Raw genomic sequence first — 20,620 nt, forward strand, 5'->3', positions numbered from 1 at the left:
CTAGCAGTTTGGAAAAAAGGGCTGAAGAAACTGTGCTTTTTCCCTCACCAAGAACAGGGGCACTGAGGCAGTGTGGGTGAAGGCTTTTTTTCACATTTGCAGTGTGGCTGAAGTGGGCATATTACTGCACCAAGAACAGTTAGCTCCCAAGCTCACGGAGAGCACACTCTAAAAGCAGCAGGCACGGGATTCCAAAAAAAATCCCAACCAACAACAAATCAAAACAACACCCCCAAGAAAACAGAGTATCCCAGGTCCTAGCCATCAGCTATCCCAGGGCTCTTGGGGAGAAAGTTAAAGCCGTCACTGCAAGCCCCCTCATTTGTTCCCTAGTTATGAGGTTGACAACACCAGCTTCTGCTCCTCTTATGATTTAGAAAGGCTTCAAGGTTTTTCTGAATTGAATGAGTTAACTATAATCTTCCCAGGGACCATAACATCAGCAGAGTTTGCCAGACAACAGTGTGTTTTGGCCTCCTCCATCACCACATGGTGCTGGGAAGGGACCTTGGAGGCAGTGGTGCTGGAAATGTGCCTTGCAGGAAATCCCCAGCTCCCCGTTTGGCTCCCCGGCGAGCTCCTGCTGGGATGGGCAGGAAGTCACTGACTGGGGACCAGGATCTGCCTGTGACATTTTATTCACAGTGTATTTCTTCCCCTGAAAAAGACCCACAAGCAGACCTCCAGGGAGAGGACTGTCATTGTTTGGCCTCTCTCCCATTTCCCTTTTCTTTTTCTTTTCCTGTTCACTGCAGCATTATAATCTTCTTCAGTCACTTTCACAGAGATGTCTTTAATAATGGATCCCCTGGATCCTTTGCCCAATAAACAAATTATGGGGAAGCAGAGCTCTGCTCAAATGATAGAGCAGCCTTCTGGCATTCAAACTGCTGTCATTCCTGGGCCAAGCAGAAGAGTTCTGTACTTTTACCTCTTGGTCCAAAGGAGACATTTCTGTTGTAATTAAGGATGGGCGAAAGTGAGCTATGTGCTAATAGCCCTAATCAATTGGGATTATCCCTTGGCTGGGACTAATCTCTTTAGCTATGGAACATGCCTGAGTACAGTGTCTCAGACTGGGAGACCGGCTCTTAAGGTAGCATCCCAATTTGTTCTTGAAAAAATGGAAATATGCTGAGAAAAGGAACCATACATTTACTTTGATGCTGGACTGCTTTAATGAGGGACTTGACAGACACAGAGGCATCTGATGTGTTTCATGGCACTGAATTGGCAAAGTATTACAATGCAAGTGTTTGAATCTGTAAATATATATGACTAATGAGCTGTTGTATTTGAAGATGAGATTTTACTTGCAGTCAAGACAGAACCTTTGTGTTTTTTCAATGCTTGGTGGCTGGCAATATGAATTATTCCATAGCCAAGGGCGTGAGGTTATGAATAAATAGGTTTCTATACGTAACGTCACAAAGATTTACTAGATATGGGATTGGATTTCTTCATGCACGAATCTTAAACCAAGCAAAACATTGTTCCTTATAGACTTTTAGCTTCTACTCAAGTTGGTCTTATTGATAGGATCAAATAGTTTGCATCCACTATGTTTAAAGAAGCAGTGCTCTATTTCCATGATGCATGTTGGAAAAGGTGGCATATTTTGACGGGAATGGATTATTGTCATATAGAAGCTTAATTCAGACCAGACTTTTAGAGTAGTGAGACTAGCAAGCTGCAGCACAGCACAGCAGTCAGCACTCCTATGTGTATTTGAGTAGATCCTAATGCATGAGAGGTCACCAAAACTTGTAGGCACGTGCACAAATTAGGGCTGCAGTAGTCACTGTGACTAGTCACATGCTGAAGTTGAAAATATGCTCAAGTGTCCTTTTGGATAGATATATAAAAGTAGTGCACCAGTTTGTCAGTTTAACACTTTTTCTGCAGCTCCACTGACTTTAATCTACCTGTGCTATTCTTTTCCTTCAGAATAATGAACTGTATAAACTCCTGGGGATTTTGGCAGAGCTCAATAGCCCAGAAAAATAGGACAGAAAATTAATGCAAAGTATTTCTTACTATCCTGACGTTAAAGGAGATCACGATTGGTTGAGTTTCTGGACACTTAAGGACTTTCAGCCAGCTTTTGCTCTTACACAAGTAGAGATTGATTACAGTAGAAAGTCAAACTATTTGTTTGTGTTGGACGAGGGTCAGGCAGTGCACCGTTTGCGTCAATCTATCATAACTTTCCAATAGAGGAATGTGATCCTGATGATTCTGAAAAAGTGCAGGTATGTTATGTGGTTATTAGTCAGCCTTTGTTGAAATGTCCCTGGGTTTGAAGTCACCGTGTGAATGAGGCACGGTGAGCCAACATGTTATTGTTGCATGATGAGCTGTCAGTCTCTATGCTTAGAAATAATCAGGTATGGCTATTGGTGAATTTCCATCTGGTACAAAATGCAGGTAGAGTCTGGTTGCTGGCAGTCAAATTGGGAAAAATATGGCTCACCTGGGGCACTCTCAAGTGGCAGGAATCACAGTACTTATTTCCTCCTCTTCATGTTATCCATCTTTAGTGACTTTCTTCTATGACAACAGCCTCCATCTGCAGAAGATGCCACATCATTTTGTTGGCTGTGCACGTGGTCTAGGCACCTGGCACTGGATCATCATTGATTTCATTGATAAAGACCAAGGGACAAAAAAAGGTAACTTTGCATTAGCTGTCCTAGCAATGCAACTAACTTAGTCTGCAGCAATGTTGGAGAGCAACCATATCCAGCGAGTATACCTACTGCTTTTTGTTTGCTTCATTTCTGTGTTTTAAACAAAGACCAAACAAATGCTGCAATCTTTAGTCTGCCTTTTAGCCAACGCATCAAGACTGTGACATCATTTTGCCTTGCCACGTTTTCCTCAGGGGATGGTGACCGGGCTGACAGCCCATGCTGAGGTTATGTTCTGCTTAAGTTTGCTCGCCTTCACAGCATCAGCACAAGAGTACTGAAAATCCTGAAGACTGTGAGAGCATGGACACTGCCTTGCTTTTGTCACATCTGAATTGTTGTTATTCTGTATTCTTTTGAAGAATGTCTTCTCAAAAATAGTCTCAAGGCAAAGCTACATTGTAAAAATGATCCAGGACATGCATTCCTTTCCGATGTGCTGTGGAGCTGCTGGGCTGACTTAATGACATTACTACCGTCATCCCCCGCCCCCTCCCAATACCTCTGAAATCACTTTGCTAGCAACCCATAATTACAATCCTTAGAGTGAAGATCAACAGAGTACTCCACCTTTAAAGGCAGCATAAGAGGGGTATGAGCACCAACACGATTTGCAGGGCTGCCCTTGTAAATTAGTACAAAAGTTGGCATGAAGATTCAGGATTTTATCTGGGGCATCTTAACTACTGTGTTTTCGGTAGACCTGCTTGTAAATAGTGTATTGCTTATACTGTAGCCACAAACTACTATGCGTTAAGTACCTGTGAAATGCTATAGCTGCAGCAAAGCCAAGCTTCAGCAGAGGCTGAACCTTGTACATCACTCCCATGAACTCCCTTGAGCATCTGTTTGGGAGCCAGAAGTCACTGGAGCACAGCCAAGGAGCCACACAGCCACCTCCTGACAATGCCTCTACGTTAGGAAGGGTTGCGCAAAGTGACCCCAAGAGGGAGGAAAGTATCTGATGGAGAGGAAAGTATTAGCCCTGTTGTACAAGCACCCAGTGAGACATCAAGAACGTGGTGTATGCTGCTGGGCCACGTTCCAGGACAGGTGGACTCAGTCTGCAGCAAGGGCCAGAGAAGGGCTGGCATACATCAGTGAGCAGAGGAATAGCAAGTTCACCATTTGAGTGGACCCCAAGAGAACTTGGCTCAGCGAGGATACCGTGGAATGAACATGACTTTCAAGGCAGAGCTTTCTCAGTTTACCAAAAGGAGTTAAGTGGTACCTGTGGGGAGGGAGACTCTGTACTGCAGTCCTGCAGTCCTGTGGAAACTCACATCAAGCAGATAAGTCAGATGAGTCAAACAGTTGGATTCACTTACGTTGGTTCTTAGGTGTCAGTGAAAGTTGTTCAAAGCATTTCCTTGAACTCCAGTCTCCGCCAGTTATTTGCAAGATGATCAAGGGAGACCTGAAGACCAGATGGAGCTAGGAGGGAGATTTCACAGTGTTATCTCCGCAGAGGGAGCAACAGTAGGCAGCGAGGTTCTGAACACGTAGTGTTTCCCTGGCTTGGCAGCTTGCACAGAAATCCATCCTCTTCAGAAACTTCACATTTGGTGCCTTAGGGTGTTTTCAATGGTATATTTCTGCAAAACTGCCCCTCTTTAATGTGTGTGAATTAAATCTGTCTGCTGACACTGACGCCTGGATATCATTTTAACAAGTGGAAAAAATCCTGCATCCCGTGAAAAGAAGGTGGCCTGTGATGCAGTGCGCGTGGGATTCGCACCAAGTGTGGTTCATCGAGGCATTTAGTTCACACAGCCTTTTCCAAGACTGATTAGTGAATGGTATTGCTGATTTACATCTCTGTCCTGTTACAAGTTTATTGGACTGCACTGGTTTGATCTGATTCTTGCCCTGTGCATCCAGGCAGTGATTACCCCTGCCTACTTACCACTCTGGTTTTGTTGCCACACGTGAAGGGAGTGCACTGAGGTTGACATTACGTGAGTGATCGATCATTGGAGCCAGGAACTACTCCCACTCAAAAGAATTTGTTTGGCCATGGGGGTATTGCATGGTGAAAAATGCCAGAAACTCTTTGATTTTACATTTTGCACCTCGTTATTCATTTCAGCCACTGAAATGGTATGACAGCAGACAAGGAGCTTTACTGAACAATTGCAGAGTTCAGAATCATATCACTGGTTTTGGAAACCAGGTCTAACGGTTAACTGGTGTTTTTAAAGTCACATCACACATCAGGACTGGGAAATGCTAACGCAATGTACTCCAGTAGTTTTGGCTGCTGATCTTTTCTAATTTGATGAGTAGAAACAAGTCTCTGTGCTGTATGGATGTGATGGTATTCAACTTATAGCATGTATTTTGAAATAAAGCACCACAGAATATTCCTCTGGCTACATGCGTATACTGAGAGCCGTGTTTATGACACCGCTTCAAGTGTTAGCAGCTCTGCTTCTGCTGCGATGCACAGGAATCTAGAGAAGTGTTTGGCCTAAAGTTTGTCTTCCGTCTGGCCAGTATACAAAATGACAGTGCAAACCCACTGAGATCGCACATTCCCTCCAGCATGTTATAAAGGCTTCCAGTCAAGGTGCAGGGGATGGGAGTGAAGCAAAGTGTCAACAGCAGAAAATGTTACTGGACCTTTGTAGAAGGAAAGGAGGTTATGGCAGGGCACTGAATATACGGACTACCCTGAATGTAAGAGAACGTATCCAAATTAAGCCCACTTCTCCCAAAAGTGGTATTTTTTTATCACAGCAAGGACATTTGTAGTATTCCCCTCTGATAGGAATACCAAAAATAGCTAATTTTATATCAATTAACTGCAATTAATCATTCCAACTGCTGACTCATTTTGCACAAGTCTCCTGCTGTTTTCATGTCAAGTGGGAATACTCTTTCTTTGTCTCCCTCCACTTCGGTTTGCTTTTATGAGAACGTTAGTTTTTTTCTCCTAACCCATCTAAAAGGTGTTTCAGGAAAGTACAATTGTTTTCACTGAGATTTTAAATTCTGTCCGGAAGAACTCTTTGCACAAATGCAAAGAAAAGGGGAAGGTTCTTGTCCTGTTGTCCCTTTTCTTCCTTCACCCTCCTCCGTTCTTCCTTGCAGTATAAATATCAAGGAAAATTAGTGCTGTTAATTCTTTCTGGTTGTGGCAAAGATACTTCCAAAATATGTCACCCCAATGGACAGCTAATAATGCAACAAGAATCTTTGAGTACTAGCAGAAAATTGTCCACAGAGGAATAAAATGTCACTCATTTTCCCACAAAATCAATGTGACTGTAATATTGATTGGTTTTCAGATTTTTCTCCTTAAAGATTACTCAACCAGTGGACTTTCCCTGAGACGGAGCTGATCCTGTTTGTATTATTCTTTTCTTTTTTTCTTTCTTTTTGTTAAGAGTCAACTGTTCTTTTAAGCTTAGTAAATTCTCAACTTGCCAAGCTAAATATTCTAGACAAGGAGATACTTGTCCAAAGTGGTTCTGCTGTGGTAATGCACCCTGACCTTTCAAGCAAGGGGCATTTGAGGTTGTGAAACAAGCCCTCAGCATGCGAGATGCCGCTGGAATGCAGAATGCCTTCAGTCCCCTTTCATGCCATGCCCCTGTGACGTGATAGTTACTTATGGGACCTGCTTTAAAGGTTGTTTTATGGTTGTGACTTTGACTGCAAGACTGTTTTCACTCCTGCAGAGAGAGGAGGTGTGCTTGAAATCAAGTTTTGTACTTAGCAGTCTGTCTATGCTGTTATTGAGAGCACAGCTCTGACCTCTTGCTGCTCATGATATTTCTGTAGCCCCTGTGACACCAGTTAGTCCCTTTTGCTCCTGTGGAAGAGCCTGACTGTGACAGAATGTGCTCATCTGAGCAGCTCTGCAACGTGGACATGATTGCTGCTCCACTTGCCACCACAGGAATTTTTGTGCTCAGTTGTAAACTTCAAAGCTGTTATTTCTCGTTTTGTCTTACACCAAAGTAGACAGAATACCTCAGCAGCTTGCCTATAGGCAATCCACATGCTAGCAGCTACTGTGTTTTGCTAGTCTGAGCAGCTACAATTCAGCTTCACGAGACTGTCCTGCTCACAGAGCTGCCCACCTCCTCTTCTCTCTCCCTTTTCCCCTCATGTTTGCAATCCCAGGTGAAGCCTGGAAGCTGCTGAAGGTCTCCAGAGGCTGGAGGAACTGGAGGTTTGTGGTAGATGGTGGAGATGGCTCTGCTCTTCTTCCTTTCTCAGTCCCCAGGTGGCATCTTTCAACAGATGCTGCTGCAGCAGGGAGAAGAAAGCACCCAGGAAAAATTTAGGGACTGTTTCTGCCACGTGAGTCAGGAGACGTTTAAAGGTATGGTATGTCTTCCTCCTAGGGCAGGGAGAGAGGCTGTGCACTGTGCAGGGAATGCATAACATTTAGGTCTTCACCTCCTGTTCTGGTCTGGGGGTTGTTTTGCTTTCTGAGCTACTCTGAGAGTTTTGACTCCATGCAATAAACTCAGCCCCAGGACAAGGGTCAGGAAGAGACTCACCCATGACGCTGCTTTCCTTGTGTGGTGGGGTGGGAATCACAGGGTTTTCTTCCTCCTCCCAGGTGCTGGCAACTGCCGCTGTCATCAGCACACTGCTGGCCATGCTGGCCATGCAGGACAGGCAGGCCAAAGTATATTCCTGGGTGAAAAGACCTTTCAAATTTCCAAACCCAATTTCACACAAACCAGTTGCTTAACTGATGCTTTCCATGCTACTGTCTCCCCTTCCTGCATATCCTCAGTCTGAAAAGTCTTCTCAAATATACGGAATTTTTCTGTCATTGTGTGGGTGAGGATGTTGGACCTACTTCCTACGGAAAAAGAGCCAAGCCATGAATAGATAAGAACCTCTCGCCAGTGCTGAGGAGACAACAATGTTGTCTCTGCTTTGCCTGTGGGAGCTGGCAGCAGCCCTCGTATCAAGGCCCCAGGCCAAACCAATAAACTCTGTTGTGCCATTTGAGTAACAGTGGTCTCTTCTCAGGACGAAAAAAGATGAGAGAAAGAAAGAGTAAATTCTAAGGGCTGAGCAGGATGATTTCTGTTTGTCCCTCTTAAATTGAACACAAGTCTGTTTTTTCCCTTCTGTTCCTTAATTTCTATTAAGTTTCTTTAAAATGCCGGAAATTGGCATTAGAACCTAGAGAGCCTTTCATTTGTGGAGATTGTCTTATTCCTGAGATTAAACAAGCACAGCTCCCCGAGAGAGGAACTCGCACTGATAACTAAGCCAAATTAAGCAATTTTTGCCATGTTTGATACGTAGCCTGGCCTCAGGCACATCCACAGGTTGCACTACTGATTTTGCAAGAGAGCATTCTGCATGGCTGTGTGCCACAGTGTGCAATCAGGGCTGACTCCTCTTATGCGCCTCTGGTCCCAAATCCCAGTGGGCTCTCGAATATTGTTCTGCGTCATTTTTCTTTTCTATATTCAGTAACTGTGCTTCGTTTCCCTGATGAGATTAACCTGCAAAATTAGAGAGATTTTGGCTGTAGCATATCAAACTCATACTGCATATGAGCAACCAACTTCCCATCCCTGTTTGCCTTTGGCTCAAAGATTGTGTTTGTAATGGAGTGCACTTGTATTTTCTACTGTAACATCATAGTATACATCCTTCATAACCTGAGAATGACAACTTGGGCTCATGGGTATTTGCTGTCTCTCAGAAGAGTGAGACATGCTAGACTTGGCTCTGGGTATGATGTAACATAACAAACTTGCAAGGAGCTGTTGCTTCGATCTAATGAGTAGGTTCAATCAGCAATGTAGTATACATAGACTTTGCTAACAGACATGAATATAGGACTATAAAAGGAGTGTGAAACTTTCTTTACTATGTTTGCATAGAAAAATGTGATTTAAAAGAATTTTTCCCTTGCACAGCTGTTTATTCATTTGTGCTTGTGTAATTGACTTATAAACATCTCTATTCTGTTAAAAAGGTATTTACATGCTTCACTGTATCTTTGCCGTCCATAGTCCTCGTGTGTAAGAAGCCTAACAATTAATGCCAAGATTAATTCCACGTTTGCAGAAGTGGGCCCACAGATGGCTGTTAATTTCCCTTGGCATCCTTATAAGCCAATATGTTTCTGTTATTTTATTTACAAAATAAACGCTATACATTTACTTAATTATATTTGACGTCATAATTTCAGGTTTTGCTTTGGCCTACAAGGGCCCAGGGCCCTCGGGGTAGCTTTCTTCATTATTAAACAACAGTTATATAGCTGTAGTTAGTGAATTATTCTTGAAGACACACATAACAAACAAATGCACAGCAGTTTCTACCATAAAGTGAAAAACACACCTTTACAGTGAAAAAATGCGTTTTTTCCAAATGGAAAGGATGGCATACAGTTCAAAATTGATACCTTTATATGGTGTTTTGTCCTCTCTTTGAATGAATGAGTAAGTCTGCCTTCTAGAGAGGAAAATCACGGGAAACAGCATTCTCAATGAAGTGGGACAGAGATTGTTGCTGCTTTTAATATTTCTTTAATTTCAGTTAATGTTTGAAATTATTTTAAGGGCAGAAGTGACTTCCAGCAGGGGGTCACACCAGTGACCATACGCTCAGGGACCGAGCCCTGGGACCTCTCAGGCTTCTCGGCACATGGACGTGTTGGTCTCTCACCTCTCCGTCTCCAGGCACCTTTCAAAAAACCCTCCTACAGTCATCCTTTATGCACAGCCCTCCTCTTGACACAGGACCTCATAGCTGCCTGAAACAAACAGTTGTCCCTGGTGCTTTTTTTATATATGGTTTTCTTTCAATCCCACCTTACGCGATTGTTTGTCTTTGGCAGCAACTGTGTAACTGAAAATTTGGAAGTCTAAAATATGTAAAGCACAAGTTCTTCAGCCAAAGTCCCTGCACTGCAGAATTTGCTCCTGCACTTCATATTACATATTATTTTAAAAAGTCATGCTGGCTGAAGGAAGCAGGTAATGCTCTAATGGCTGTTGACAGAATTGGAAGATACATTGTATGCAATCAGCTCCGTATTTGCACAACAGATTTAATTACCTGGTAAAATTAATCTATCAAGTTTTCATATTTATGCTTTGACTATTCATCCTCAGGTTTCTGTATGCATTTTTGGAGAGGTCTTTTTTGGTCTGGTCCAAGCACTGCTGAACTGCTCTAATTTGTTGGATATGTCACTGTAGTTGCAATGCTTTGCTGCTTTTTTTTTCTTTTGCATTTTTATGCTCTGAAAGTAACATCTTTTTCTTTATCTTTTTTAAAGATAAAGACATTCCCTGCTGATACATCTAATCCTTTTTTCGATCCTTTTACAACAGTACCACAGTTTTCTGTAAGTAGAACGTGCAACTAAAAAACTGTGTATTTAACACAATTCCAACTGTTTTTTTAACAGTGTCAGAAACTTATGCGCTAAGCAGTCCTCAAAAAAAAAAAAGATAATTTCCAAGTAGAAATTAGAGTGCAACTCAGTCAAATATTCCCATTATACAAATCATTAACTTGCCTGCATTCAGACATTGCTGCTTACTAGACAGAGGACTAAGAGTTAAAGGTCAAGGCTCACTGCTAATGCAGTCAGTTCCAAAATGGTGTTCAGTTCAGGACTGTAGAGGACACTTGTGAAGCTCCATAGCATCTTTCCAAGGAGCAATAAGGGAGTGGGAAGACTTAGTCCTCTGTCTAGCAATTGCATGGCCTCCTGCCTGAAACTGCCTGCTGTGCCATCACAAGAAGGGGCCTGATTTTCATTGAATTTACATCTGAATTTTAAGGAAGAATTATAGTTAGTGTGTTGATGACTACAATGGTATCCTTGTATAAACTCCCATGTTTACTTAATAACTTGAATCAAGTATTGAATTTAATTCTTGTTAAACTTTCACAGAAGCTGGGATTTAGGGTTTTTGGTAAGGTAAACTACATACAAACGGGAAACAATTATTTGACAATTTAAAAAATAAGTCCAATCTAAGTCCTGCTTTAAGGGTAGAGGCATGATGTAATAAGTATGACAAAATTATCTACTCAGGCAATTCAGATCATTTTTAAAGATTTTTGGAGGACCTGATATAACTGAATATGTCGTGGGACTGATTATAACCCTTTCTGTCCTTTCCAGTGTGAGAAGTGATTCTGATCTACAAGAAACACTCTCTGATTATAATTATAAACCACAGTAACTGACTTATAGTTTTTAAATTACATTCACAAAATGAAGCATTTCAGACTTTAACCTTATACTTTTACTGGTAGCAGCAATCTATATCTGGCATATAATCAGAGATAAGTAACTTCAATCACAGTTGGGCCAATGTGCAGTAACTGTCTGCACTTAGTGATTAAAAGAAAGAGGCTTTTCTTTCACAGTAATCCTGGTCATGAGATTTGATCTAAATGTTGTTTTTCTCCAAATAGGTATTTTAAAGCTAGAGTTAGTTAGGCTCCCCAGGCTGTGTCAGTGCCACTGTTGAGCTCTAATTAAAGCTATCCGAAAATACACGGGAATATGTCACAGCAACTTTTCACTAGGTCAGCCAAGTCCGGATAGTACATTTGCGGTAAAAGCTAAACTAAAGTTACAGTGTTTGTGTCTTTCATAGTACTACTTCATATAAGCAAAAAGATACACCCAGAATAGCTTTCCCACTAATTAGTAACGATTGTCAGGAAATTATTTTTCTGCTTATGACAGTTATGATGAAAGCAAAATTTAGGAGGGCTATATAAAATATTTTTTCATCATTGGGGTGATAGAACTTTAAAATATAAAGAGAAGCTACCCTGATATACTTCCCCACAGAAATTTCCATCTTGCAGAAAATGGCTGTTTCATGGCTAATTGAAATGTTGAGATTTTTGTTATGCTCCGTCGGGAGAGAAGAAGCAAAGTAAAGGTCAAAATAATCTTTCTAAATTCCCTCCTCTCCCCATAAAGTCCCATTTCCCTGGGCAGGGTAGAGGGCAGAATCCACATCACAAATATTCAAAACACCATTACAATAAAAATCTAACAGTGCGTGATCCATCATACATTCCTTCAAGCGAATTATGTACAAATATCTGTGGTAAACCAGCAGCTACCTAGAGGACTGTATAAAGATGGGAAAACAATTAGGAAGCTTAATTACACTTTGGTCCTGTGTTTCATGGTCCTCCATCCCAGCCCAAAGAGACACGCTTCTCCCCAGCAGTGTTTCAGTTCATCCTGATGCATGGCCGCTGCGAAGCCTTGAGGGTAGCTACACCACGAGTGGGAGCTGTAAGGGAAGGATCTAGATCAGTGCTAGGACTTGCAGGCAGATCTAACTCAGAATGTTCTCCAGTCACACATAGTCCCAGATGGTAACATTTGTTCCTTTTTTCCTTGTTTGTTTTTTTTTTTTCTTTTTCTTTTCCTTGCTTCCCCTTCACTTTTTTTTTTTTTTTTTTTTTTTTCTTGGAACAAAACATTGAAATGTTATTAAGGGGAAAAAAGTTATGAACGGTGACATTTGGAAGGCTTTACCTTTTGTGTAGGGCTTCTAATCTGGTGGTGTATATGAAACTGTGTTGGTTTTATCAGAGGAAAAATCTGAGAACCTGGTTGCCTGGAATGTTTAAAAATAAGGTTCATGCCAGGAACCCCTCTGAATTTCAGAGACTTCCACAGAGAAATGACAGGCTTGATGACCATATTCTCAGCGTGGTATGAGACATATCGACTGAAGTTAATGAAATTAGATCTGTTCAGACCAGTTAAATATTTGGCTTAAACATACTGTGCAAGCAGATATATATAAAAAGATGCTTTGGATATATATACCATAAAACCATTATCCAGAGCAGACATACTTTAGGACTCAGGGAGAATCTTCAGCAAGTGTAATTTGTCATTGCTCTGCTGATTTCAGTAAGGCTGGGAGAATTTACCTCAGCTTCACAGAGTGGTGCCTCCTTCTCATGCCGTGAAGTACGATCTGGCAGTCCTCAGAGGACAGGGATCCTGTGTGAGGAACGCCAAATTTGATAGCCCTGTAAGGTTGAGTTTTAAAATCCCTGTAGCCTGTAAGGCTGAGTTTTAAAAGCTGAATGACAGAGAAGTTTGAAGAGGTTGTATTAGTCTGTATTTACACACATAATTGGCCAGGGTTGGAGGGAGAGTTTCTTTAGTTGGTTTTACATTTTCCGTTTTACTAATTTCGTGGAATTAATGGAATTCCTTCTGCTTCAAAGGTTGTTTTGAAGCATATCAGATGCTTTTAGCTGAAACATGAACAGAGACGTGTTAAAAAATGACAATAAGCAAGCAAAACTAATACAGCCATTCTTTCCTGGGCTCAAATAATTGTCCCACTGATTAAACTGATTAGTTTGTTTAGCATTAATCCTATGTGGCTTCCAGAATTTGAAAAATAATTTAGACAAAGAAAAAAACGTTGCTATTCAAATAGCTGGATAGATATCATATGCTCCCTTATGATGGTGACTTTTCTTCTTCCCTGCTTCAAAGTCTGAACCACGTTCAGAAGAAAAAGTTGTCAAGAAAGAAACGCAGCTGATGCCAAGTAGGAGCATATCCTAATGGTCCTGATGCCCCGACAAACTGCAGTTGCTCTGTGCTCTTCCCAGGTCAGGGTCATATATGCACCGCAGGCACTAGCCACTGTGGTTTGGCATGAGGAATAGTCCATGCCAAAAAGCAAGACAGGGCTGTTCTATTTTTAGGGATCCTCCCCCTCCAGTTGTATAGGCTGGCCCAGTCTTTGCTGTAATACTGCAGTGCTAATGTGCCTCACCTGAAAGACAAGAGGTGGTTGCTTGCTGTTTGTTTTAAACCAGCACTTCCAATATTGCTTTAACGTTGCCTGTCACTAGATACTGGGGAATATTTCTCCTGAGGCATGTTCCAGTCAGCAAACATGGGAAAGGGATGGAGACTTTGAAACCCGGACTCCTACAAGCCCGGACTCCTGGCTGTTACAAAACACAGAGTAGTCAGAGGACCCACCAGCAAACTGTATAGGATTTCTGAAGAATAGTCCAGAAATCTCACGTGGTCAGCGTTCTGCATTATTTTTAGGGAAAACACAATAATGATAAGAGGCATCTCCGAACTGGTTACATCTCTTATCTGAATGCTGCCAGTCCTGTATGTGGAGTTTCATCTCACGTAGTGCATGTTGCCATCAGGCTTGTCCCTTGGGCAAAGCTCTGAAAAAGCCATCAAAAGAGGTGGCTGTTCAGCATCTACGGAGGTTGCACTGAGCAACTACAGCTACAGCCCCTCGTTTCTTCTCGTTATTAGTTGTTGTTACTGAGTGTTTGGCAATGAATTGGATGCTGAAAGTTAGCAAGAGTGGTAGAAGCTAATCTACACTTTTTTTCTTTCTGTGTCTGTATACATTTTTTTGTAGGCAGAATTTACAGACAGCAAATTACAATGCTGTGCGGTGCAGTCATCTCCTAAGATAACGCCGGTAACTCCATCGCCCGTACTGAGATCTTTGGCAGAGACTATACCGACTCCAACAGTCCAGACAATATATACGTCGCATAAACCGATTTCGCTGGCAGACAGGTACTATGCAGTGCTTTCACAGAAATACTATGATGCTCTCTGCATTAAAGGAATCAGCTTGATTTCTCTTTTTCTGTCATAATCACCATAAAGTGCCATTTCCCCTGGTACCAAAAGATTTCCAGTTGCTGCTTGACACCTACTTCAGAATAGGTGGGTTATGTAAAGAAATACCTATAACTTATATCTGCTCTGAGAAAAAAAACTACCTTAATTAACTGCTGCAGCCAGCAGCCTACCATTTCTATTGCCAGTGGCCTGGAGAGAAAGGGTTGTGCAGATTTTCCTCAGGCAAGTCATTTTGCCTGAACCACAAAAGCTTTGTTTTAATAATTGCTGTTGCAATTTGTTCTTTGAAATTAAATGTCTATGGGGGAAAGCTGAGGTTGAGAAATGTCTGCTCTTCTAAATGAAAAACATGCACTGTTTTTCTTTCTTTTTCCTCTTTTTTTTTTTATTAATGTCAAGCTACAGTGGTCTTTCTTGTAGTTTCTCAGAGAAACAACAAGCCATCCCATCTTTCCACAGACAGCCTGCTTTCAGTTTTCTATTCTTCCACCCTACCAGTTTTGCATGCTGGCTTCTTATTCTAGAATTTAATCAAAGCTGAATTTCCCAAGCTGATAATTTACTGAATACAAATGTAGGAGTGGATATACTCAATACTTCTGGAGCACAAGAAGTCCTAGGCTTATGTTGAAAAGAAAAGTATTTCTTTGGCATCCTAATAAATTAGCCTTTTTTACTTTTGGATTCACAGTCAATTCCCAATTTCATTTGTTAATTATTTTTTGCAGATGCTGGTTTAATTGCACCTGCACACTTGTTCAACTTTGCTAACTCACTAAAAATTTATTGTTCCAGTGAAAATGTAATTTTGAAGCTGTAGTGCCGAACTCAGCTTCTGTAGGACGTCTCGAGCACAAGTGGGTGATTCCACCCCTCCTTGACCATGAATGGGCTGCAAGGTTTCTGCACTGCAGTTTAAATCTCCAAACTGCTTTACAAGCATTAGATACTTAACTCTCAGAACAACACAGTAAATGGCTTTTTTTCCCTACACTGTTTATTAAGAAATGGGATCACTAACCCAAGGCATTCCCAGTGCTGCAGAGCCTGCAGGTTCCGAAGTGATTCGGTGTGTGAGAGCAAGGACTTCAGGCTCTGCTTCCCACACCCTGATGTGTGCACGTGAAGTAGGACTGTGGCAAATTCTGAGTATATAGATGGCCCCCAATATCAAACCATGCTGATGAGCAAAAGGCTGTAATACCAGCCTTTTGTGATGGCATTTACTGTAGCTGTTTCATTTTTAGAGTCCTGGTCCAGCTTCCTATGAAATCGGTAGCCTTTAATGGGGGTGAGATGAAGTCATAAACTGTTTTGCCTTGTGGGTCTTTTAATGTCCTTCTTCTTGCTTATGTTTGCTCTTCAGAAATATCAAGCGGTACTTGTTTATGAATCAGCCATCAGTTATCAGCCTTTTCACTGAATTGAGTCTGACCTTTTCCCCCCTCCTTTGGTATTTTGAAAATGTTAATTATTTTAAATTGAAATCTGAGACTTATTGTTGTTCCCATAATTGGCTGTTTGTGCATTAATTACACAGCGCTGAGACTCTGAGGCGTGAACTTGAGAGAGAGAAAATGATGAAAAGACTCTTGATGACAGAATTATGAAATTCGCACTTCCGTCAGATGGAGAATGGATTGGGGCCTTTCATGTGCCTTCTGTCTGTTTACATTCCTCTGCTTCTGTGTACTCAACATAATGCATCGGGAAAATGTGTGATATTCCTGGCTCGCCTGGATTCACCACGGTTGGTTAAAATTAAGTCTCGGCTAGACTTTAACTTGAAGGAGTTCCTTTATTCATTTGCTGCTGGGAAATAAACCTTCAATCCTTTATCTCTCCTGAGATTTTATACTATTAACACAATTCATTTCAGGTTTGGTTTTGGTAAATCTAGGGCAAAAAGGATCAGCAAGGAGCATACTGATTTCTATTGGGAAACACTGTTCTGTACATATGTTAATAAGTGCACAGAAATTAATGTTATGCAGAATATTTTGATAGTAACATAGAAAATATGTCATTTTGTACAACTGAAAATTGCAATGAGCTACTGCTATTTGTTAAAGAACCATTTTTAAAGCAGAAGAATGATTATTACATCCTAAACCCAGGACTGTTAGTCTCCACAGAAAAATAAACGGCTGTCTTATTAAATTCCTAACCTTAACCTTTACTCAGAGATATAAATAGCTGCAAGGGGGAAAGACACCCCACCATACAGGTATACACACCCAACACCCCCTATAGTTCGTCATCTTGACCTAAACCTTCAACTAAATCTTACCGTATTTCCATTAATGAAAAAAAATCAGTTGTTTAAAGTAATTTGCTACTGACTTTCTAGCTTGATACTGACTTTTTTTAACTAAGTGAGAAGTTTTACCTTCTCCAGGTTGCCTAGGCATTAGGGCTCGTCCACACTCGGACAGCTTCTGCCCCGGCTTTGAAGGCTGCAGAGCCTCAGCAGTGTGGACGTACCTCATGCAGGGAGGATTTTTCCTTCCTGGGTAGATAAATCACCTTCCTGACTGACATGAATTGAATGATCACTTTAAAGAATAATAACAATGATAGTTTATGACATAGCTGTGTCTATACCCATTTTTTCACTTTACTAATCAGCATGTGTGTACTGGCAAATCTGTGGAGGGTATGCCTGGCTATACGTCCCGTTCACCTCCAGCACGCAAGCAGCCTCTACGTTCAGTGGAGCTATCTCAGGCATCAGGTGGGATGGGTGGTCCAGCACTAGCAGAACCACAGCCCCAGGGAGGGTGTTTATGGTATACAGGTAACACTACCAACTATTTCCTAGGGAAAAAAAAGAAGAAAGAAGTTCTCCATTTCCCCCTGTTCAGTAGTGCAGGGTCATCTAGAAAGCTACCAACAACTGACTGTCAGCTACAAGGTACCCTTCCAACAGGAAAGCTTTTGTGCGTTTTGTATGGCTGAAGATGTATATTTTTCTGTTACTCTGTACACTATGTTCTCTTGTTTGTATTAAGATAAAAGATTGCCCTTAATTTGATACTGATTACAATGGCTTTATCTCAGCTTAAGCAGTTTGTTTGTGTGGAGGCTGGGAAGTGATTGCTGTGAGACTGGGTTTCCTTCAGAGTTAGCTTGTGCTCTTTTCTGAAATGAGAAGTCTTGAGAGCATTGCAGGACTGTGGGTTTTAACGTGGAGGTGTAAAATGACTTGTCTATTTTATTTTTACTGGGACAATAAATTAGCATTAGGCTCCTCAGTTAAATCCACCAAACCCAAACCTTTCTGGTTGCCACAAAATGGGGCAAAATAAATAGCACAAGTGTTAGTTAGAAACTCACAATACAAAATGTAATGAAGTAGCTCAACGTGAGCAATGGCACAAGGAGCCACAGAAACACACCTGGATTACAGATTTCAGAGCGCCTGGGTGACTTTGCTGGGTAATCAGATACGACTCGTATGCTGTCCATCTTCTAGTTACAGTGCCAGGACACTTCTGTTCCTTATGTTTTAATGTACCACTCCATCAATCCAAGGCTATTAAAAATGGATTAGGAACATTAAATGCCTGTGAAGAAATCAGAAAGGAGGGGAAAATGCAACAGACACAAAAGGCTGCATCTTCCATCTCCTGTTACTCTTTTCTCACCACTGCCCAGAAGGGTACTGGGGGAGGAAGAAGCAGCGGCACATTTTGGCTGCACCCAAGTAGAAGTGAGCATTGTGAAGAACAAATAAAACCAAATTGTAATTAGAGGTGCTGTTTTGGGAGAGGAAAGCAAAGTAAGGTTGAGAATGGCACAGCACTGACTCTAGCTGAATCTGGTCTGCTGCCTGCTGTTAGGCAGCCCCCAGTTGTGTGTGAACTGGCAGCAGTTTCACAAAGTCATTACCAAGGAAAACCAGAAAAAACAGATCTGAACATACACTTCAGTCGTACTGATTGCCATGGAGTGGACTTTGGGAACCCTGCAATATGCCTTCAGGTTTGGGGGTAAACAGATCCAATTACCCGCATTAGGGCAGTCTAGTCACATAAGCAAAAGCCTTCAGCAAAACTGAATGCCTGACTCAGACCAGCCCATCAGATGTTCTGGCTCATAAACAAGCTATTAGTTTATTATTTTAAATGCAACATTTTGCTCCCGTTGTATAAAAATTCTGCAGCTGAAATATTCACAACAGGAAAACAAGAAACGTGAACCAAGGTTACTTTACAGCGGCCTGGTCTTTACAGCTGAGGCGTGCTCTGGCGTAGCTGAGAAAGAGCAGGGACTCCTCCCTCCTTAGTTCCCACCAGGAGAAGAGGGAAAGGCTCGCGTGGACGCTTAGTTCCTGTGGGACGTTTTCCACAGAACAACCCCAAGTACGTTGCCTTGTCTTGTTTTAGTGTCTTATCCACTGGCTGCCACCATTCCCTATTCTGCAGTCTAATGGAGCTTTATTAAAACTGTCTTACTGATATTGAACTCAACTTTTAACTGTGGAATGTCATCACCTTGTTCTTTCTCACTATGTATCTTCTTCAGCCACGCTTAAGCGTCTCGGTTTTCACATCCTCTGAATAAACACTCCTGCCTCACCTTTGGTTGGGAATTACAGTGTTAGGACACCTGTTACCCAAAACTACTGTAAACAAGACAATGTCAACAGGAACATATGCTGAGGGGCAGATAGTCTAGATTTGCCCCTAGACTTTAACTTTACAGGTGTTAAAGGATACTCTGCCTGAGGGTATGTCTATATAATAGTGCAGAAGTATCTGAGCTAGCTTTAATGAGCTTGCATATGTAGTTGTGGCAGCATGAAGCCCAGCACAGGCTATCATTATCATGTACATTGACACGTGTAAAGATAACGCATTTGAACAGCAGCCTTCTGAAGCATGGTCTCCAGAGTTGGTGACAGAAAAGGGTGGCTGAAAGGAGTTCGTCTCTTCAGCTCTCCTGGGAAAGGGTTTATCTCACCTAATGTTAATATGCCCAACTCTCACCTGACGAGAGATCAAAGGAACTGCCTTCTGGAGGTGCCTCTGACTTAAATGTCTACCTTCATATTGCTTAAAGTTAAGTGAGATGAATCCTCTTCTCCGTCCCTCTGGTTAGGTCTACATTGCAAACCCTTGCCAACACGGCTACATCATCCAGGGGTGCTTTGAGGTATGATTTGTGATCAACGTAGCTCTGCCAGCAAAAGCCTTGCACGTTAGGTGTAAATATACTACCAGAAACACCCTGTTGTCAGAACAGCTTTTATCCCTTATGGGGAGAATAGAGAGCTGGGGTAACTTACAGTGGCATAAGCACAGAGGCATTGTTGTAGTTGTGCCCAGTCTGGGAGTAGCTGGTTGATGAAACCTCCTGCTATAGCCACGCTGGCGAAGCCTACCAGGGGTGACCCTGGCTTTTAACAGTGCCCCGGTAACTGTTAACGTGCTCTGACCCAGACAGCAGATCCCAGCTTTCCAGCGTGAAGTCTCTAAGCGGCAGAATGCAATGTTGTCATGTTTGGGTGATTCCAGCAAAATTTATTGGCCATTTAAATAGCTATGCAAGGAGTTAAGTATTTTCTCATATTGCAGTCTCTTATGGAAGCCAACCAATTGTGCTTTGTTTTTGTGTGGTTCAGCTGTTTTCACTATTTTGTTTTAAAAGGAATAACTGGGTTTTCTTTAGAAATGTTGTTTGAGATCCCACATCTCTACCAGATCCCACAGTGTGTGCAGATTTTTCACGTTTCAAACAGACCCTGAAAGTGCAATGTTTGAAAATTAACTCCTCCGAAGTTTCAGTTCGTGGCTTCACAACTCTCTTGCAACAGGATGCCTACGTGCCCACTTGAAACAGAGCTGGCAATGCAGTGAAATGTTTCATTGGAGGCAGCATCATGTTTTGTTTGAACTGTTCACAAATACCCTTTGGTTTTCTTTCTTTTTTCTTTTCTGAATACATTTCTGGTTCATTTGCTACAAAAAACTACTCGTAATTATGCAATGGAATATTGTTTCTTTTTTCCTTTTTTTTTTTTTTAATGTCCTGATGTTCAAGGAGTTTGCAATAAATATACTGAGGCTGATCTGTAATTGCATGTAAGATCAGCCTCACAACTGTGTTTTGTAAAGTTAAGTGCCGTAAAAGAACCTGTAGATGACGTGGAGAAGGAGGGAAGGGAGAGAGTAAGTGGAGGAGAAGGCTTCTTTGGCAGCTGCAGCTTTGACTGGTGGGTAGCAGCTTTAAAGTAAGATTGCTCACACCATTTTGTTTCACCTGAGTAGCAGCATGTATCATCAGACAG

The 20,620-nt window shown here is 41.8% G+C and overlaps 1 protein-coding gene across 1 annotated transcript in view; it reads left to right on the top strand.

Annotated features, from left to right (window-relative positions):
• EPB41L4B (erythrocyte membrane protein band 4.1 like 4B) overlaps nt 1-15,938 on the top strand; it is a 180,720-nt gene extending 164,782 nt beyond the window's left edge. Inside the window, exons 24-26 of the mRNA XM_072851334.1 lie at nt 9,964-10,032; nt 14,096-14,259; nt 15,869-15,938. Of these exons, the coding sequence (XP_072707435.1) occupies nt 9,964-10,032; nt 14,096-14,259; nt 15,869-15,938 (303 nt within the window). The remainder of the gene's footprint in view (nt 1-9,963; nt 10,033-14,095; nt 14,260-15,868) is intronic.
• The last annotated feature ends 4,682 nt before the right edge of the window (nt 15,939-20,620 follow it).

Source organism: Ciconia boyciana, chromosome 2, assembly GCF_034638445.1.
Source record: "Ciconia boyciana chromosome 2, ASM3463844v1, whole genome shotgun sequence".
NCBI classification, from domain to species: domain Eukaryota; kingdom Metazoa; phylum Chordata; class Aves; order Ciconiiformes; family Ciconiidae; genus Ciconia; species Ciconia boyciana.